The 21,668-nt window shown below is 40.2% G+C and overlaps 1 protein-coding gene across 1 annotated transcript in view; it reads right to left on the bottom strand.

Annotated features, from left to right (window-relative positions):
- DACH1 (dachshund family transcription factor 1) overlaps nucleotides 1–19,369 on the bottom strand; it is a 171,833-nt gene extending 152,464 nt beyond the window's left edge. The window contains exons 1-2 of the mRNA XM_015832337.1: nucleotides 19,323–19,369; nucleotides 19,051–19,166 (exon numbers count right to left, since the gene is read on the bottom strand). Coding sequence (XP_015687823.1) covers nucleotides 19,051–19,166; nucleotides 19,323–19,369 — 163 coding nt within the window. The remainder of the gene's footprint in view (nucleotides 1–19,050; nucleotides 19,167–19,322) is intronic.
- Between the last annotated feature and the right edge of the window lie 2,299 nt (nucleotides 19,370–21,668).

Here is a 21,668-nt window from a genome sequence, read left to right as displayed (position 1 = left end):
GGCTTCCCGGGGAGCGATGCTCCCGCTGGCCGCCGCACCAGCCATGACTGCCGCCCAGCACGGGGAGACATGTGGCTGGTTCGGCTGCCCAGGGAGCGGCCCAGGAAGTGATGCCCTAGCTGAGACTGGAACAAGTAAGCCGGGGGGGCGAATCACCTGCCCCGCAGTCACTTCGCGGCGGTGCTCTGCGGACTCAGAGCTCCCTCCCTCCCCCCCTGCCACTGACCTTCCATCTCCGGCTCTGCTGCTGCTTGGCCAACGGTTGCACCGGCTGGACATCGCAGGGGCTGCTCTCTCATGGCTGCGGCTTACGGGAGGGCTGGCCCACTCAGCAAAGGCTCCGGGGGGTTGCTCCCAGCGGGGATCCTGGGGCTTCCCCGCATGGCTCCCCAGCCACGTGCGTCTGGGACGGGGCCAGCCCGGGAAAGGGACTTCCTGGCCGCCCTTCTCCCAGGGGGCGGGACACCCGGGCGCAGGGCCAATGAGGAGCCGTGCGAGGGGGCAAGTCCCATGAGAGAGAGAGAGAGACAGAAGTGCAAGTGCCTCTGTCTCTGTCTCTCTCTCTCTCTCTCATGGGACTTGCCGGAGGGCCGTGGGAGGGCCGCATTTACATAGCGCAGGGAGGGCTGTTCGAGGGCCGGATTAAACCGGGCCGCGGGCCGCAAATGGCCCGCGGGCCGGACTTTGGACATGCCTGTTTTAGATCTTCTGATAATGTAACAATTGTCTCTTTAAAAGGAAATCAATCCACTTGGAGATTGTTCCCTTCTTCTCTTTCTTCCCATCTTTCCCAGCTTTATAGACTTCTGGTGAAAGCTAAATCTTTGCATAATGAATGCTATTTTGAGCCTAGCCGTTTGTGCCTCAAGAATGCATTTGTTCCGTGATCCATCTGTTTGTTTTCTTGGCTCCCTTCTCAAGCGTCTTCTCCAACTTCAAAGTTCAAAAGTATTAACTCTCCTGCTTTTTTCCAAGTCCAACTTTTGTGTTCCTAGATTGCCACAGGAAAAGCCCTGCACTGTTGATTGATGGATCCAATTTATATGCAGGTAGTCCTCAACTTACCACCACAATGGAGCCCAAAGTTTCTGTTGTCAACTGAGACGTTTGTTAAGTGAGTTTTGCCCCATTTTACAACCTTTTTTGCCACAGTTGTTAAGTGAATCACTGCAGTTGATAAATCAGTAACCCGGTTGTGAAGTGAATCTGGCTTGCCCATTGACTTGGCTTGTCAGAAAGTCCCAAAAAAGTGACCCACATGACTTGGGACCCAGCAACGGTCATAAGTATGAACCAGTTGCCAAGTCTCTGGATTTTGATTGCATGATTATGGGGATGCTACAAAAGGCTGTAACTGTGCAAAATGGTCATGAGTCACCTTTTTTTCCCAGTGCTGTTGTAACTTTGAACGGTCACTAAATGAACTGTTGTTGAGGACTGTCTGTACCGCTTATCGAATTGAAGTGACTTTGAGCAGTTTACAAGTAAAAAGACAATGAAATCCTTCCAGAAATAGACAAAATTAAAAAAAGGAAAAAAAGAAAACAGAGAGTGAGTTCCCAAGCTATCAATCACCGCCCCTCCCCCGTCCCCCAGGGTTGCCTATCACTGCTGGATCCCTTTGCTAGTTGACAGAGCCAGGTCTTAATGATCTTCTGGAAGACCACAAGAGAGAGCCATACTCACCTCAGGAGGCACAATGTTCTGTAGGGCAAGGCAGCAGCACAGAATGTTCTAGAACCCTCAGTCAGAATCCTTTAGCTGACAGGGTCCATAACATGCTTTTTCCTGCTCCTCCTTATTCTGGACTCATAGGTATAGAATGGTTCTATACCTTAAGGTTCCTCAACTTTTGATAAATCCCTACTTTTCTATTTTCTCCCCTTGTATAGGTAAATATAGGATTTTGCCCCATTGATAAACTACATAACACTAAAGTTCTCAAAGTTTTGTTCAAGGACTCATGTGTGACTGTATCTTTTTTTCATCAGGGAAAGCTGATCGAAGGGAAAAAAAATTACATTGCACATCGCCTCTTGGAGGCAAGGTCTATTTCCTGCTTCCTATCACATTTATCAAAAAGGGAACCAACCTAGAACTTTCCTGACAGTTAGAACAATTAACCAGTGGAACAACCTGCCTCCAGAAGTTGTGGATGCTCCAACACTGGAAGTTTGTAAGAAGAGACTGGACAACCATTTGTCTGAAATGGTATAGGGTATCCTGCCTGAGCAGCAGGTTGGACTACAAGATCTCCAAGGTCCCTTCCAACTCTATTATTATTGTTGTTATTGTTATTGTTCATCACACAGTCAGTCAGATGTTCAGACTGGATTTGGCATTTTACCAAGGACCTGGGATAGGCAGATGTGGATGTTTGATGGTATTACAGATATTGTCGCAGGATGGAAGCGGTTCCTAGTAAGGCCGACTTTTGCAATTGACTAATGGCGAATTTGTCAATGCCAATGGTGTTCAAGTGGTGCTCCAGTTGTTTTGGGATTGCACCCAAGGCACTACTACTACTACTACTACTACTTATTATTATTATTATTATTATTATTATTATTATTATTATTATTATTATTATTATTATTATTATTATACAAACAACATTTTGAGGAGCTTTTGGATAGCACAGCTTTCGAAAGGAAATATAAATTCATGGAGGATGAAAACTTAATACGAACGTGTACGAAAGCAATGTGTTATTAACCTTTCCCCATCTCTGATAACAAATGAAGCTCTAACATACTATTTCTCTTAAAGCAAAACAAATCAATTGACCCCAGGTTTTCAAATCTTAAAATTCATTCAGAAGCAGTCAAAGCACATTTCTCTGCAATTCCCTGCCAGTCAATAGATTGAATGTTGTTATCCCGGCTTAAGCAGAATAAACATGGAACAGTTTAAGTCTTTAGCCAAATTCTGTCAAACATTTAAACATAAGTAAGTAGAAACAAAGACTTCTTAACCTTTAACAGCCAACAACAGATATTATAATACAGCGTACCACAAGTTGTCTTTGGAGCCATAATGTCTGTAGATATTAACTTTGATAATAATACCTATATTGATTTTAGACCGTTCAAGTAATGAAATTCCGTTACACAAATCAATGCTTTGACGGTAGGGCTGAAACAAATATTGTCTGTTTTGTGCTCTGTGCAGACGTCATCTTCAAAGGACACAAGAGGAGAACCATTGACTAAGTGTGCTAAAACTCCACAGATATTTCATCATGTTCAGTTGTGGCTATGTATCTTACCATATATCCAGTGGTGGGATTCAGTAAGTTCACACCAGTTCGGCAAAACCAGTAGCTAATTTTTTGTTGCCCAAGCCCAGAATGGACTTCTGGAAGCGGCATCCACACAGAGAACCGGTTGTTCATATATTTGAATCCCACCACTGCATGTATCTTTTCTTTACAGGATCTGTTGGAACGGATCAATAGAACTCAGTTGCTAAGATCCTAAGCAATTTCCATTTTATACCCAGCTTTAGGAAAAGCACGGTATTCCTGCAATTTCCACAGATTGTTGTCTCCTGAAAGAGCATTTTTAGTCCTGCGGATTAACAAAAAATGGAAATGAAGAGGACTCACGTTATGTGAGGATCTTCGCTTAAGGAATCCATATGGATCCATTTCTGGATAAGGAACATGGCGACTAAAGTGGTTGGAACACTGGGCAGTTCTGCAAGCCTATGTTTGAGACCCAAAAGCTGACATGGGGGTGAGGTTGAGCTCCTGTCCTTCACTCCAGCTCCTGCCGAGAACATGAAAGGACCCCCCTAATAGGGCATCTCCAGGGCAACGATGATGTCACCAGCTAATCCTTTCAACCCGGAAGCACCTTGGTACTTCTGCCACGAGTGCAAATAAATAAATTAATTAAATTAAACCTGGGTAATAAAATATTTTATAAATGAATAAAACACATCCTTTGTATACAAGCCAAACTAATTAATCAAGTTTAGTTAGCAATGAAGCGAAAGCTGCAATTTCCCCACACATTTATTTATAGGTGTGCCAAAGCGGATTAGGACGATGCAAATCTTGCCACTTTGCCACAAAGCAACAACTTCCTGATTATTCTTGAACCTTATGATATTCGTTGCATTATTAATAACGTGCCAGAGATAAAGGAGAAGTTGCTGTATAATCAAATTCGCCAGATACAACTCCTTTGAACAGAACTAACAGCCTGAACGGAGTAGCAAAACTTAATTTCCATGACAAAATCAATAAAATTTGAAAATTGGCTGTTATTTTTTTTTTTTCAGCAACAGGGTGACAGTCATTTATCGGTACTAAACTACACCACATCCCAAGTTTATTCATCGAAGATCCCAGATCTCATTTTCTCTATCACAGTATTGACCCCAGTTTTTTGCCTATGAGATCTAAGTAGCAAGTAAGTGTACAATCATCTTGCTCAAGATTGAATCCCTTCCCCATTTTGGGAGGGGGAGGGGTGGTGGTAAATCTAAATAAAAGAGTAGCTGTGGGATTCAAGAGGAGGGGAAAGACATACTGAAAATATAATTAAAAATTGTGGAGGCTGACTATGACAAGAATAACCATAAAAAACAGATACAAACCAGCTGGCTGTTAACAACTTCAGAGTTATAAAAACCTTAAACCTGCTGTAAAACACCCCGTTCCATTTACATAAGGAACAAAAAACGGCCTTTCTTTCAAATGCCTCTGTTTTGAGGACTTATTTTGACATGTTTCAAAGCAGCATAAGAGGCAACTGTGAAAGAAAGACATGCTACATTTTACCTAAAAGTTCATTTCTGACCTCGGACTGAGCCTGTGCACTTTAATCCAAATACATGAAAAATATCTTGCAGGCTACCACCACTATTTCAATTTAATTGCATTCTTCCTTGGTGGTCTTAGCTTTTGATAACAACAAAAGTATTCTTTATATAGGTATTCCTCGACTTAATGATCGCAATTGAGTCCCAAATTTCTTTTGCTAAGTAGAACAGTTGTTGAGTTAGCTTGGCCTCATTTTATGTCCTCTGTTGTTAAGTAAATCACTGTAGTGAAGTAAACAACATGGTTGTTAAGGGCATCTGACTCCCCCATTGACTTTGCTTCTCTGAAGATCACAAAAAGTGACCACATGACCCAAGGACACTCCAGCCGTCATAAATATGAATCGGTTGCCAAGTGTCTGAATTTTTTTAAAAAATATTATATTAGCGTTCCAATTTTACATTTGAATATTTAAAAACAATGTGGTGACTTGATTACAATAGCTCAATAACAAAATCTTAGTACAAATCTCAGGTTACAGCATCAAATATTTCTACTCTTTTTCCCTTAACATTTACTGTCTCATATTCAGGTTAGTACATTTCTAATTATATCAACTCAATAAGAACATCATTATTACATTTATCAATAGATTTTTAGCTTATACATATCTTAATTACCTTCAATCTTCATAAACAATCCATATCCTGTTATTAATTTTACTCAGTTTTTAATTTCTTATCAATATTCCAATTTAACCTTTAATATTTATAATTTCCAGACTTTGGGTAACCTAAATTTCTCTTATCTCACTTCATAACAAAGTATAATATCCAAAATGCATATTTTATCTATTTGAATATAATCTTGTTCTATTTCCTAAGAGTTATCTATTTCCCATCTTATTTAATCATTTACTTAATAACACAATATCCTCAAGTATCTGAATTTTGATCATGTGACCATGGGGATGCTGCAACCGCCGTAAGTGCGAAAAATGGTCACAAGTTACTTTTTTCAGGGCCGTTGAACAGTCACTAAACAAGCAGTTGTAAATAGAGGACTACCTGTACAAACAGAGGTTTTTCCTCCACACCACTGTGACTACACCTTGAAGAAAAGACAGGAAAAAACAGTGTATTTTTTTTTCAAATGGATTGCCATCTTTGCAAGCTTGAGCAAAGTCTCTATGCTAAAATGCGTTCTTTGAGAGCCTAATGATGCAGGGAACATTTTGCAGGACAAACGGAGCTTGCTACGGGGAATGAAAATAAACAAAATGAAACAAAATCAATCTTACACTGAGTGAAGTTTTGATGTATAAATACTGTCAGCTTATATTTGCCCCAAGCACCTAGCGAGTGTTGCCATTTTGATAATTTCCTTGAATCACTCGGCTGCTTCACGCAGGGCATTTGATGCTGATTTACGTTTCGTCAAATCACCTGCTTAATGATAAGCAGGGTCACAGCAAGAGACAAGAGCGGGAAGGATTTCTGCAGATTCCCCGGAAGATAGGGGTGCAAAATGCCCAGTCAACCCTTTGTGATTTTTATTTAATGTTCTCTACGGAATATTGCATGAAACATTTATGTACCATGGAACCAATCTGATGTCTTGATGAAATACGGTAGGCCAACGTGCATTAAAGTCTCAAAATACAGAATGGATAAAGTCAGAAAAACTATCTTTCCAAAAGCCTAAGTGTTGACTGCCCGCTTCTGAATCTAACAGAACTGAATAATATTCATTATTTAGCCATCAAAACTCTGCATAAATTTAAAAATAATTTGTTACAGGTTTTTATAATATAATTTGATGTATTTAGAAAAGCAGATTTTATATGAGTTATGTAGAAGTTATAGAATATGCTATCTCTCTCTCTCTCTCTCTCTCTCTCTCTCTCTCTCTCCATATATATATGTAGGTCTTTGGTTATTCGGGTTTTCTCCCGCGTAAAATTGGAAGTGTCTTATTTCATAACCCATATCTATATAAAATTTACTCACATGTTTATTGGGTGTGTATTTGTCTAAGACAGTTATATAAATATATACCATAGCATCGGCTATAATGGCTAAACGCAATGGCGATCAACCAATATTTTAGCTTTGAGTGTTTATTAATTATTGAGATTTCTGATTTTCCAGCTGTGAGTAACAACTACATTTCAGTCTCTCCATTTAAAGTCCACTTGATATTGTTCACTTAAATAATTTACAATGCTTGGTTACTCAGAAATAAATCTGCCTATACCCAGTCAACTGACTTCAATGCAACCTTTAGAGAATGGGAAAGCCATAACACGGTATGAGATTTAGGAGTTTTAACAAGAAATCTTACATTTATTATTAAGCTATTGCATTCTGTATTTTTTCAATGCAAGAACTTCAAGGTAGAGAAAATTCAGCAAAATAAATCGAGCTGAGAGCCAACACTCAGCCGTCACTTGGAAAGTTTTATGTTGGAAAGTTTCTAAGTTTTATGTTGTGTGTCAGGGGGGGTTGGACTAGAAGACTTCCAAGGTCCCTTTCATCATCATCATCATCATCATCATCATCATCATCATTATTATTATTTACACCCAACTCTAAGCCAACCAAAGTTGTTTTTTCCAAGTTGGGTGGGCATATAAATAAAATCAATAAATAGAACTCTCATAAATATATTGATTAATATAGAATGCATGAAAGACAATAACCCCAACAATTTTTATTAATTAACTATAGATGGACAGAACCAGGTGTTACACATACAAGGAAATAAAAAAAAGATGCATTGACTTTGTTTAGCATTTGCTAACACAAAAATCCCTAATCTTAGGGACTTTTCAGTCCTTATTTGGTATAATCCAGGCTTATTTACGCTTAGAATAAATGTGAATGGAATTTTAATTTGTCACGCCATAGCATCACAAATCTGTCTGAATGGAGGATTCCAACCCATGTGAAGAGAAATTTTGATAACAGGATAACAGAGTTGGAAGGGACCTTGGAGGTCTTCTAGACCAACCCCCCCTACCCAAGCAAGAGACCCTATACCAGGGGTGTCAAACTCAATTTCATTGAGGGCCGCATCAGCATTGCGGCTGCCCTCGGGGGACCGGGTGGGTGTGGCCAGGGTGGGTGCGGCTTACTGGCTGTGCGTGGGTGGAGTGGGTGTGGCCTACTGGGTGGGCATGGCCAGCTCTACATCGTTTGTCTCAAGGGTGCCTGTGGGGGCCTGGGCAGGAGTGGGACAGATCTGAGGGTCTCTGGCGGAAGGGGGTGGGACTGGGGCAAGCGCCAAGGCATGGTCCATTTCTTCATTCCTCACAAAGGGTGACACCTGCTCAGCATGCACCCAGGGGGCGGGGCTGACACGGCAGGGGCTGGTTCCTCACTGTTTCTAGACGGCCTTGTGGAGCTAAGACTGAATGTGTTTCAGCATAGATGGCCACCACAAAATTGTACATTGGCTCCCGGCTGGCCTGGGCCAGGACCAAGGCAGCAGGGACCATTCCCTCACTGTTTCCAGGATGGCTTCGCGGGCCACATTCAACCACGTTGCGGGCTGCATCCGGCCCCCGGGCCTTGTGTTTGACATGTCTGCCCTATACCATTCCAGATACGTGGTATCCAGTCTCTTCTATATGTAAAATTTCTCTTCACATGATTAGCTCTGAGGAGATAGGTCAGAGCTAACATGATTGAGGCATGTTTCATTCCATGTGTCATCTGATAATTTTATAATGGATTTCTTGTTTTTTTAAAAGTTCCCTTAAGGATAAAACACTACTGAACCCATGAAAGCCTTGATGATTTAATAGAAACTTTGGACTTCAAAACTTTAGATAAATTATAGCTAAATAGCTGGCCAGACAGACAGACAGGAGTAAGAAAGCAATAGCATCTCTGCAATTGGAGAGAAGGGAATTAAAGCCTTTTGGGGATATTCCTGATAACACCCAATTTACTGTCTTGCATTTTTGTAGAGATGGCAAAATATTTGGGGAACCTACATGTCTACACTCATACAGGATAAGAGAAGAACTAATGATTTAGGAAGTGTTATTAAAATCTGAGCATCTGCATGGATCTGTGTGCTGTATAGTGACCATAACAGCTGAAAATCACATATAAACAACAACAAAAAATGTCCCTTTTTGCTTTCTAGGTCCCAATATGGATGCTCAGTCTCATGTTTGCACCAGTTAGCGGCTTGCTTTTTGCTTTCTCAATAAAAGCAAACCAGGTAACTCTAGAACAGGGCTTAACAGCAACAAACTTGACATCCTCACTACCGGTATGAAGAGTAAGCATCAACAGAAATGGAACAAAAACAGAAATTGTGAATAGAGAGGGAGGGTGAGGGAAGGAGAGAAGGAGAGAGAGACAGAGAGAGACAGGCAGACTGAGACACACACACACACACACACACACACAGAGAGAGAGAGAGAGAGAGAGAGAGAAAGAGACAGAGACAGAGAGAGACAGAGAGAGACAGACACAGAGAGAGAGAGAAAAAGAGAGAGAGAGAGAGAGAGAAAGAAAGAAAGAAAGAAAGAAAGAAAGAAAGAAAGAAAGAAAGAGAGGGGGGGGAGAGGAGAGATGTACTTCAAGTAAATCTCCTATCGCTTGGAATAGTTTTTAACTCCAAAGAGGCAAAATTCACAAGTCTATGCTCAGCGGCAAAGAGGATAGATTTTGATTCCTAAGGATCAGCCAGAAAATAAAAAAGAGAGAAAACAAAAGCAGTAAAATGCATCTTTCACCCTTTGGGAAAAGATGGATTGATCCATGCTAGACACTAGAAACATTTCAAGTGGGTAAATTTATGTTTCCAATCAAAGGTTTGCTTGATTCTCAACCAGCAGACGTTTTCGCTTCCACATTGTCAATACACACACAAAAAAAAGCAAGTGAAATATTTCCAAACCTTACCTGAAAGAGCAACAAACATCAAGTGTGCGTGGATGTCCTTGGAATGAAATTATAAAGCAATTTACAATCACAGACCCAAGGCAGGAAAACACACAATAAAAACAAAAACAAAAAACAGCAACACAAATAAAGACCCTAATGATTATAATGTAAGCTCTGTTAAGGGGAATCACATTAAGTTATCACAGGAACAACAAGCAAAAGTAAGAAATTGTAAAGAAATGTACAAAATGTTAACATTAAGCAATGGAAATAAAAACCAGAAGGCACCCTTGGGAACAGAACATAGATGTGATGTCAATAAGTAAATAAATTCAATTAAACTGTAACTCTGACTAGAGGTGGTGCAATAGAAATCAGACGTACAAACCAAAAACAACAACAACAACAACAAAATAAAACACAGTAAAATTGGTTTGGAAGAAAGTATTTCTCCTGATGTATCATGGGTTTTGGACCCACCTGAAAGGTCCTTCCACATATAACACCTTTAGATTTTGAGGAAAAGGATAATTTTTAACCAAGCAGTCCTACTCAAGAGGCAGCTTAGTGCAGTGGCTAAGCCAGGGGTAGGCAACCTTGGCTCTCTTACGACTCGTGGACTTCAACTCCCAGAATTCCTGAGCCAGCCATGCTGAGGGGAAAGGGAGAAGTTTCCAAGCTGAGCCATGCTGGCTCAGGAATTCTGGGAGTTGAAGTCCACGAGTCATAAAAGAGCCAAGGCTGCCTGTTCCTGGGCTAAGGGAATGGACTAGAGATCATGAGTTCTAGCCTCACGTAGGCCCAAAGCCAGCCGGGTGACCTTGGGCCAGTCATTCTTTCTAAGCCCTAAGAAGAAGGCAATGGAGAACCATTTCGCAAATCTTGCCAAGAAAACTGCATGAATCAGTTTAAGCAGATGCAGAGAGACCACAATGACTTGGAGATACGTGTGTGTGTGTGTGTGTGTGTGTGTGTGTGTGTACTCACTGTCATGGTTGACTTCTCATACATCTCTCTGCCTGCAACCAGACAACAGAAACTAGGGAGGGGGAAAGTGGAGAAATTGGAATATGCAGGGGAGCTGGGAGGGAATTGAGGAATTGGAATTCACCAATGTGGCCTAATTTCTACACCTCAAGGTCGAATGCTGGGAAACCTCTGAAAGGCGCAGACCGTTCCCAAAATGGTGGACAATGGACAGTGGGAGAAAGGGGAGAAAGAGGGACTTTTACCTAGGCAAAAACCTCAGAACTGGCTTCTTACCTATGTGGAAGTATCCGTAAAGCTATACTCTTGGAAAAAACAATGCCCCAGGAGTTTCTTTTGCTGCATGTGCCAGTGGGACAGTTCATACACACACAGACACACGCAGACACTCTCCTTCGCAGGAATGGGTAGATATAATATAAATAAATATATAAAGTCCCTTATATAGTCTTCTTCTGAAAAGACAGATTGATCCTACTGAAATCCGCCCATTGAATATTCTCCGCTAAGAAAGATATAAGTCAAGAAGCCACAAGATTGAGCTCACTAACTTCTTTTACACATCTTCAGGCATTGGAAACTGAAAATTATCTCACAAAACCAACAGATGGGACAATGGGGACATTGTAAGTTTCACGATGGAGAAGAATAACTTTACTTCTCAAGTGCACTTCTCAAGCGCACTCAAGTGTTTGTGAGGTCTAGGATAGCTTTTCAAAGCTACCGATGTTAATGTTGAAGATGCAATATTGAAGATGCAATATTGTTGCATGATATCACAATAATGAGTTCTAATCTGAACACATTTGTCTTCTGGCTGAGATTTCCACTCTTGGTGCTCCAGTCATCTTCTGATCTGCTTCATTGCCTCTAAGAATGAGGGGGGCCTTCTGGGGTCAACAGCAGTAGAGAAAGCACTTAAGGGCGATTGTGTTAATGAACTGCCTTGTTTCTTTTAAGTATGACTTTATTTATATTTATTAACTACAAACAGAAAAACAAAAACAGATTTCATAGCTTAGAACTCAGAAATGTTGATACATTGGGAATTGTAGTAATTTTAAGATGGCATTTATAATAAGAAATATTTCTAATCTAAACCATCATCTCTTAATTTTAGAATGCATTACAACTATCTTTCTGATTCTGGTGGTAAAAAGGAGGCAGGTGTTTACCACAAAGATGGGTAGTGATATTTTTTGGGGGAAAGGGGTCTCCATGTAAAGTGTCCAGTTCGGTCTATCTCCAAAAGAATATCAGTTCACATTGTCCCATTTGAAGAAATAATCAATGGGTTGGTTTTTATGCCATCACAATATACCAAGTTTAATTTCTGTACAAAGAAAATTCCCAGCTTCCATTTTTGTTACAACCAACTTTTTAGCTTTTGTTTTCTCAATGTCCTCAGGGAATGTTTCCAACAAAGCTAATTCACTGTTTATTCTGATTTCCTGATCGATGATTTTACTCATTTCTGTGACTGAAATCCAGAGTTCCTAATCTTGAAAATGTTGTTTTTTCTTTCCTTTCTGTACCAAGGTCAGATTATATAATCCTAATGGTTTTCCATTCTTATAAACAGGGAAGAGGACCATCAGCCCAAACGTCACCTGAAAGTTGTATTATTAAAACTGTGAAAACTTCAGTAAATATTTCAGAAGAGAAAAGATCTTTCTAGCTGTCTAACAAAAAGAAGCAAATACCAGGAAAATGAAAAAAATATTTTTAAAATGTATTTCAAACTATATCCAGAGCCAATTTTATGTGGATGAAATTAAAAGGGAATAAAGCTTGGAATGACTAAAATTAGAATGTAAATAAGAATAACAGTCAGAAACACAACAACACCCAGTAAATTTTCCTTAACATCCCTAATGCCTTAGATTTGAGATTGGCTAGCAAATCTTCAAGATTAGAAGGGTCATACGTTACAAGTGGTTCTTTCAAATTTATGACTTTTAGATAACAAAACCTCTGTTTCAAACTTATGCAAATGCTAACTAGGTGTAAATCTGTACCAGTGAACTTTGTAATGTCACCGATATGGATGTTAAGAATGGATGAATTATCCCTGGAAATGAGACCTGATTGCAGAGGACAAGCTCTAGTAATAAGGAAATATTTCTAATTCGTTAGAATAGTTTGAGATCCAACAAGGTTTGAATGCAATGGTACTGAGGTGCCCAACTTCCTTGTGATCTGAACTAACAATTTCACTATGGTCAGTTGTATGGTTTCCTCAGTAATAATGTACGGCTGTGAGGGCTGGACCAGAAGGGAGGCTGAGTGCCTAAGAACTGACGCTTTCAAATTGAGGTGCTGGAGAAGATTCTTGAGAGTGTTTTGGACTGCAAAGAGATCAAATCAGTCCATCCTAAAGGAAATCAATCCTGCCTGGTCTTTCGAAGGACATTTCCTGAAGCTGAAGCCCAAATATTTGGGCCACCAAATGAGAAGAGAGGACTCATTGGAAAAGACCTTGATGTTGGGAAAGATGGAAAGTAGAAGGACAAGGGGACAGCAGAGGATGAGATGGTTTAGGTCAGGGAGTCTTCAAACTTGGCCCTTTTATGACTTGTGGACTTCAACTCCCAAAATTCCTCAGTCAGGCACGCTAGCTGAGGAATTCTGGGGATTGAAGTCCAGAAGTGAAGACCCCTGGTTTAGATAGTGTCATTGATGCAACGAACATGAATTTGGGCAAACTCTGGGAGATAGTGGAAGATGACTTAAGTGACTGAACAATAACAACAAAAACAATTTCACAGTCCCTTCCTATTAATCACCATGGCTGAGGTGGCATTAGCTTGTGACTAGCTTGACTGTTCACTCTTCTTACTTTTAAAAAGCAGGAATGGGTAGCATTTCATTTAAGCACCACTGCTTTGCCTTGTTTCTCTGTGATTTCTAAAAATCTGGCTAGCTACTTTGAAGCCTTCCATCACACAGGAAGGCATGACATAAATGTGATCCAATGAACAGCACACGCTGTCAACCAAGCTGAAAAGGAAAATCATTTGTAATTCCAAATCATGATTATAATAGTGCAATGACTCAGCCATGCCATTTATTGAGGGCCAAACCCATTCCCTGTATTGGTTTTCTTTTCAGAGGAAAAGGATGAGAGACCAGGTTGAGAGACGCTCTAGACATAAGGAAATCTTTCTAAATTTTAATCTGAGGACAGTTTGAGACTCAGCAAGGCTTCAATGCAATGCTAAGAATCAAGGAGACCCTCCCTGCTCTCCATCACTGAAGAGGGAGGGGATTGGGAAACAGAAACAGGCTTGGAAGAAGGGAGGACAGGATGGCAAGGAGCAGCTCTGGTGCAGAGAAAGTGGGACATTTCATACCACCAATTAGATTGCTGCCCATTATAGATGGAGAAGTTACACTGGGCTCTATAATCCCTTCTCCATGGGGAACTGAGAGCCACAGCTGTTCCTGTAGCTCTTTGCCAGGCATCAGCCAATTCAGACACATCCTTCCCTCAAGTGATATGGCAACACATCTACTTATCTTCAAAACGGTTGGCTTGCAGAAGGTACATGAGGAAGAAACGGCCTCGGAGGAGCCTTAGGAGTTGGTCTCCCTCTTGAAGGCAACTCACACCAGGTATCCTTCAGAGACGTGGCAGGACGCCTGGGCCATGAATGGATAATATGCAATCACAGCAGCCTTTAATTATTGAATTAATTTGTTTCTGGAGGGCACCACTCACACACAATAAGAATCACTGAACTATTGTCCTGCAACACAGGGCACAGTTCACCACATTTAGCTCTCAGCTAGGAGTTTGTGCAAAAGTCACAGTTGCTGGAAATCATGTTATAACCCTCCATTGGTTTCCGTGGAATGGGCAGCTGTGCAGAAGGGACCTTGCACACACCCAAAGAAATCTTTCCTAACTTCCCCAGTTAGAAAGTTCTTCAGCCCTGTCTGGCATTTGCTGGGGAAAAAAAGCCAGAAACCTCTCCTCTCTTTTTATTCTATTATTTCAGTAACAAGCTACTGAGTTCTCCAGAATGTGGGCAAAAAAATATTAAGGCCATAATAGGGCTATAGATACTAGAAAGGATTGGCCATATTGTCTAGGGGTTTTGTGTGTGGCCTTATTGTCTACGGATTATTTAAAAAAGCAAGCAAAGAGGTTGGACCTTCCATTCAACTTGACATGACCCACAATAAGTACAGATGAGTCCATCAACCACTAGAAGGGGTTTATACATGGAGATTCTCCTGTTCTCCATGAACTTTATCCCAAGCGAACTTCAGATTTTAAGACAATTTCTTCCACAAAAATTAAACTGAAACTGGGAAATTTCATCTCCAAGTTTATCATTCTGGAAGGCTGTAGCCCCCTCCAGAAAAGTATGGTTTACCATCTCCTATCAACAACTCTATTTTGTCTAGATTAAGTTTCATTCATATCCTGGGCCACTCAGGCTGTTGGGAATACAGCAACGTAGAAATACTAATAATAAAATAAACAAACCAATAAATAAATAAACTATCACCCAGCCATTATCCACTGCAGTCCACTACAGATACATAACATTGGTTTGTTTGTGAGTACGAAGCATGGTTGCAGAATCCTGCTCTCTGAGCTTAGTTATAGACATTTCATAACCTGACTAGGGAACATCATCAGTGGTCCATGCAGGATCAGCATGACACTCATCAGGAACCCTTTAAACCAGTGGTCTTCAAACTTGGCCCTTTTATGACTTGTGGACTTCATGCTGGCTGGGGAATTCTGGGAGTTGAAGTCCACAAGTCATAAAAGGGCCAACTTTGAAGATCCCTGCTTTAAACTCAGGAGATCTTTTCCTAGGCTGACACCACTCATGTACTCCAATTCCATTCCTCTTCTCAAGTTTCAAGATAATGCATGGTTATTTCAAGGTGATTTGTTATCTGCCTGTAGATTTTGCAACTGTACTTATGAACCAACAGCTCCCTGCTTTTTTGACTATTTTGGACAAGCTGAGATGTTTTGCTTTGGTACACTGCCCTTTACCACTCTGTGAAGGAGATGGGTGGTCTTTAAATATGATAAATGAAAATTAATAAACAAAAGTTCCTCTTTAACTGCCTGGTTGCATCTGCATATCAACAAAACCCAGAAACATTAGCAGATGAGTGAAAACTGGCTAAAGAAATACTGCCAGTAGTCTCTCCTTGAGATGGGGCTCTCCATGGGAATTTAAGGCATGGCAATAGACTTATGAGTCTCATATACTCTCTACCTTCAGCTGCCTTCATATTGTCTATTTCTGAAGAAAGGCTATTTTTTACAAAGAGCCATAAGCCTCTAGTAATCACTCCTTGCCAAAGAATGGCCATAATAAAAACAGCCCTGGAGCTTCACACTTCTGGGGAAACAGAGCTGTGTAATTCTTACATCCCCATTAAAGGAGGGACTCTGGTGTGTCTCTTCCATTAGAACTGTAAAATGTTCCAGGAGAAGCTGTTAATATCACTTTACAATGCCTTGATAAGGCCACACTTGGAATACTGCATCCAGTTTTGGTCACCACGATGTAAAAAAGACGTTGAGACTCTAGAAAGAGTGCAAAGAAGAGCAACAAAGATGATTAGGGGACTGGAAGCTAAAACATCTAAGGAATGGTTGCTGGAATTGGGTATGTCTAGTTCAATGAAGAGAAGGACTAGGGGTGACATGACAGCAATGTTCCAATATCTTAGGGGTTGCCACAAAGAAGAGGGAGTTAAGTTATTCTCCAAAGCAACTGAAGGCAGGACATGAAGCAACGGATGGAAACTAATCAAGGAGAGAAGCAACCTAGAACTAAGGAGAAATTTCCTGACAGGTAGAACAATTAATCAGTGGAACAACTTTCCTTCAGAAGTTGTGAATGCTCCAACACTGGAAGTTTTTAAGAAGAGACTGGACAACCATTTGTTTGAAATGGTATAAGGTTTCCTGCCTGAGCAGGGGGATGGACTAGAAGACCTCCAAGGTCCCTTCCAACTCTATTATTGTTATTGTTGTTATTGCTATTGCTATTGTTAGCAAAGTGGGAAATTGCTGTTCACATCGAGAATTATACAGACTCTTAAAAGGCTGAGTTAACCTTAAGATCATTTCCTACTACTGGTGAATATTCTGATTAAGCAGTTAAACATGTGAAAATACAAAAGAAGGCAGATGATACAAGATCAAGGACAACCAGCCAACATCTCTTGATTCTTCCAAGGTGATCTCTGGATGGCCACCTTGTTTCAGTTGAAATGTGATCACTGGGTGGCTTATTACACTTCCTTAAAGAAGGTGATCACTGAAACAAGATTTCAGAAATACAAAACACATTTTACTTCATTTCCTACAAAAGCTAGGAAAATCCATGTATGCGACTATTAAGTAGGCAAGAATTATCATTATTGCTTGCAATTATTATTTCTTAACCTAAAGGAGATGGGGAACAGAAAAGGCACCTAGGAATCTAGCATAACACAGAATATATACATATTTTTGGAAATGATTCTTTTTCTCTCTGGCTGACTCCTCTAACGCATTCATTCCTATTTACAGCAAATCACGTGAAATTTCCATTATTTCCATATTCATTTTTTTTTTCAAATAAAGACATACTACATGCACAAAACCAACAGTGTGTAAAATAAAAAGATACTTTTTTTATATAAATGAGAGAATTTTCCAGCAATCATCAAACAGCAGATCAGGAAATTTAAATACACACAGAGAGACAGAGAATGAAATGAATAGTCGGTGAAGTAAAGGAAAGAGAAAAAAAAATAAGGTGAGTAGGCAGAGAGAAAAAAGAAATCTGTAGATCTGTATTTTCAAATATCCCCAGAGACTTAATATTCATTATATTTCCCCTTCTTTCCAGTTGTCTTCTTTATTTATTTTTCTTTCTTTTTCAAGTTTTCATTTACCTTATTTCATTGCTGGCTGAACTAGCAGCTTGATTCTTTTATCTTTACAACAAACATAATTTTTTTTATGCTAAAAAGTTTCTACACGCTTATTAACTGAATAGGAACTGGGACCTGCGTTGTCCTAAACCAAACATCATTAAATTTTCTAATATCCTTAATATGTAGTATGGCTTCCCCACTTTCTGTTCAACCATGCCTGATTCTTGTGGACTGCTTGAACAAATTCCTTCAGTTTTCTTGGGTTTCAGAAGTGGTCTACCATTGCTTCCTTCCTAGGTCTGAGATGGAGTGATTAGCCTGAGATCACCCAGCTGAGAATCGAATCGAATCGAATCGAATCGAATCGAATCGAATCGAATCGAATCGAATCGAATAGAATAGAATAGAATAGAATAGAATAGAATAACAGAGTTGGAAGGGACCTTATAGGTCATCTAACCCCCACTCAAGCAAGCAACCCTACACCATTTCTGACAGTCCAGTCTCATCTTGAAAACTTCCATTGACAACGCTCCCGCAACTTCTGAGGGTAATCTGTTCCATCAGTTGATTGTTCTTACTGTCAGAAAATTTCTCCTTATTTCTAGGTTGAATCTCTCCTTGATCAGTTTCCATCCATTATTCCTTCTCTGGCCTTCAGGTGTTTTGGAATATAGGGTGATCCCCTCCTCTCTGTGACAGCCCCTCAAATATTGGAACATTGCTATCATGTCTCCCCTGGTCCTTCTCTTCATTAGACTAGCCATGCCTAGTTCCTGTAACCGTTCTTCATATGTTTTAGCCTCCAGTCCCCTAATCCTGGTGGGATTAGAACTCACCATTTCCTGGTTTCTAGACTGGTGCCTTAAGCACTGGACCAACCTGGCTCTCTATATTATGGCTAGCTCGCTCTTATGTTTTGGGTACCTCCAAAAGGAAGCACTGTGGAGAATAAGGAAAATGATGTTGATGGGAGATATGTAGGAACCATTCTCCAGGCAAAGGGGGCTGAAGCATTATTTTAAAGTCCAGGAAAAAAGGACAAGCTTTGGAAGTGAGTTGGGCAGGTGCCTCCTTAATTCACTGAGGTATAAGAAGGAGAAGATTCAACACAATCAGAATTTCAAGGATCTGTTGTTACGGCCAATCTCAATAAATTGAATTTAACCTTTCTCTGAAGTTGATTTCTTGGTCTGGTCTACCTATGAGCAGGGTGGACAACTGCTCATTGGTAGCTAAAGACAAGAAGTCCTCTTCAGCTGGCTATAAAACCAACTTTCCTGGTCAAGTATGAAACCTAACATGTCATACCAACAAGCCAAAAGACAGTTTCATTTTGAAGAAGCCACAGCCCTGGAATACAAAATGGTGGATGGATTGAACCACTCAACCTGGAGACCTACAGCTTTCAGTAGGTCCCCTTCTGATGCCACAAAGGCAAATGATTTGAAGACTTTCTAGTCCATGTTTAAGAGTTCCTACCTGTCGGTGGGATAATTCCTGGTGAGAGAAGACCAGGAACAGAATGGGGCATGATGTGGGAATTCTCTGGAGAGGTCACACTCTGTGTCCGTTTTGGAGGCCTCCCAGGTCTGGAGCTGCAGAAGAAAAAAAAAAAGTTTACAATTAAGCTGTTGTCTTACACATCATTTCAAAGTTGTTTCAATTGGTAACATGGACTGTAAATAAATTTGTTTCAAGGACGGTTGCTTTTGCAGTTAGATGTAATAGACTTCCATCACTAATTAGATTACATGCTGAATTCATTTTCTTCATTGAAGATCAGCCGCGCTTGATGCATAATTCATAGCCGGCACCTCGTTACCTGCTTCTTCATATTAATATCTATACACAGTTTGAATTGCCTCGTTTGCATATGCTAAAGTTCTACATGGAGCCTTCAGCACGAAAATTATGCACTAACTTGTAATAATTATTACAGTCAGCCTGCTATTGATTTATGAGACTTTTAAAAACCAAATATGTGTAGTACTTGTAATGAATGATATTTTAAGGTTCTTCAGGAAATTAAAAGGCAATGCCTGCCCAAGGAAATGTTCTGCTTGTTTGATTTAATACTACAGTTAGCTGGGAGGTGGAATGGGAGAGTGATTCAGACCTATAGCACATTTTTTCGATGATATGTTTTATTACCTTGCACTACTACTCCGATATCTAGATGATAAATGACAATACATATCTAATATGTGAAAAGGTCTTGCAATTTCTTTATTTTTTGTCATGTAAAAGATAAGTCAAGTTATCGTTTAACCCTTGTTCTATGTAGTGAAAAATCTTGCTTTAAATATGGTACATTAGTCAGAAGAAGGTTGATTGTTTATAAACCATTCTGGAGAAACCATTGTGCTGGGACTTTACATCTGCTCCCCAAGGATTCGTCAAAGGGTTTTGAAATGTGTTGTGTCTGCCTTTGGAACAACTGCACAAGCACAACAATGGGAGAAAGAAGTCTTCTGAAGGGTGGTTCTTCTGCACTTCTTCCTTCGTTCATGGAACCTCAGAGCCATGCAGGGTACAAGAGATGGCCTCCTGAAACACGTGATCTCCAAGAGACCTTGTTGAGCATTGTTTACTGCCAAGGATGATTTCATGCAATAAACTCATGAAAGCATCTAACATAAAAAGTGAATGTGAAAATCATTATCTCCATGTTCAAGAATAGTAGGACTAAGTGGAATATTTATGTGTAGTTTTCTAGACTTTGTTTAATAGCTGCATCACAATGGATGGATGGATGGATGGATGGATAGATCAATCTATAGATAGGTGTGTGTGTGTATGTGTGTGTGTGTGTGTGTGTATGTGTGTGTGTGAGAGAGAGAGAGAGAGAGAGAGAGAGAGAGAGGGAGGGAGGGAGGGAGGGAAGGAAGGAGGGAGGGAGGGAGAGGGAGAGGGAGAGGGAGAGGAAGAGGGAGGGAGAGGGAGAGAGGGAGAGAAAGGCAATCATGAAAATAGGACTATGAATTTGGGAATACCAACAATCTAGTGCCAGTTCTGATTTTTGCAGCCCAGATATGGTTAACCCTATATTGAGAGAGGCACAGAACAATTTATAAGTTCTCAGTGAGTATTTTCAGTTTACATTGTACCCACTTTTCGTTGCATCCTCGAGATGGAGGTGAATTTCAAATAGTTTAGCTATGTCAGACATTACTAGATTAGTATTGGAAGCAGTTGAGTTCTTTTGCTTGGGAGTCCATTCCAGATGCTAAAATATATGTAGCACAATGCTTGCATTCACTGTTAGCATTAGATCATCTTGAGACCCCCCCCTTTTTTTAAAAAAAAAAAGCTCACCCATCTTTAATAAAGGAATAACGATCAAAGAACAGGGTATTTCCTCCCAGTTTAATGACTCAAGACCTTGGGGCCATTAACCTTAACTGGTCATTAATTCCAAGTTAATGGTCAGAATTGAGGTCATTATTAATATAAAGCCAGAAGATTTTTGTTTGGATGAAACTGGAGTTCTTTTCTTCCTCTTCTCACAAAGCAAAATAATTCCTTTTCTAAAGTTTAAGAGGTAAAAGCATGTGAGAATGAAGTAATTCTAATATATTTTAACCTATAGTCAATAAGTCCTTGAGAATGTTCTGTACATTCACAATTTATATATAGTGTTTATGCACACACACACACAACCTATATACACATAGACAAATGCACGTATACATACAACATCCTCAACTTACAAGCACAACTGAACCCAAAATTGATGTTGTTGTGAGAAACTTGTTAAGTGAGTTTTGTTCCACTTTAAGACTTTTCTTCCCACCTTTGTTAAGCGAATCACTGCAGTTGTGAAATTAGTAAGAAATTAGTAAGTTCAGTGAATCTGGTTTCCCTATTGACTTTGCTTGTCAGATGGTCGCAAAAGGGGATCACATAATTCTGAGGGACTGCGACCATCATAAATGTGAGTTGGTTGTCAAGCATCTGAATGTAAATCATGGAACCATGGGGATGCTACAACAGTCATAACTGTGACTTCAAACGGTTCCTCTTGTAAGTCAAGGACTACCTCTATACATATTTGTTGTTGTTGTTAGTTGTGAGTCGTGTCCGACCTATCGCAACCC

This window comes from Protobothrops mucrosquamatus, unplaced genomic scaffold (genome assembly GCF_001527695.2).
Source record: "Protobothrops mucrosquamatus isolate PMUCROS unplaced genomic scaffold, P.Mucros_1.0 scaffold2, whole genome shotgun sequence".
NCBI classification, from domain to species: Eukaryota; Metazoa; Chordata; class Lepidosauria; order Squamata; family Viperidae; genus Protobothrops; species Protobothrops mucrosquamatus.
This window is presented reverse-complemented; position numbering and strand designations above follow the sequence as displayed.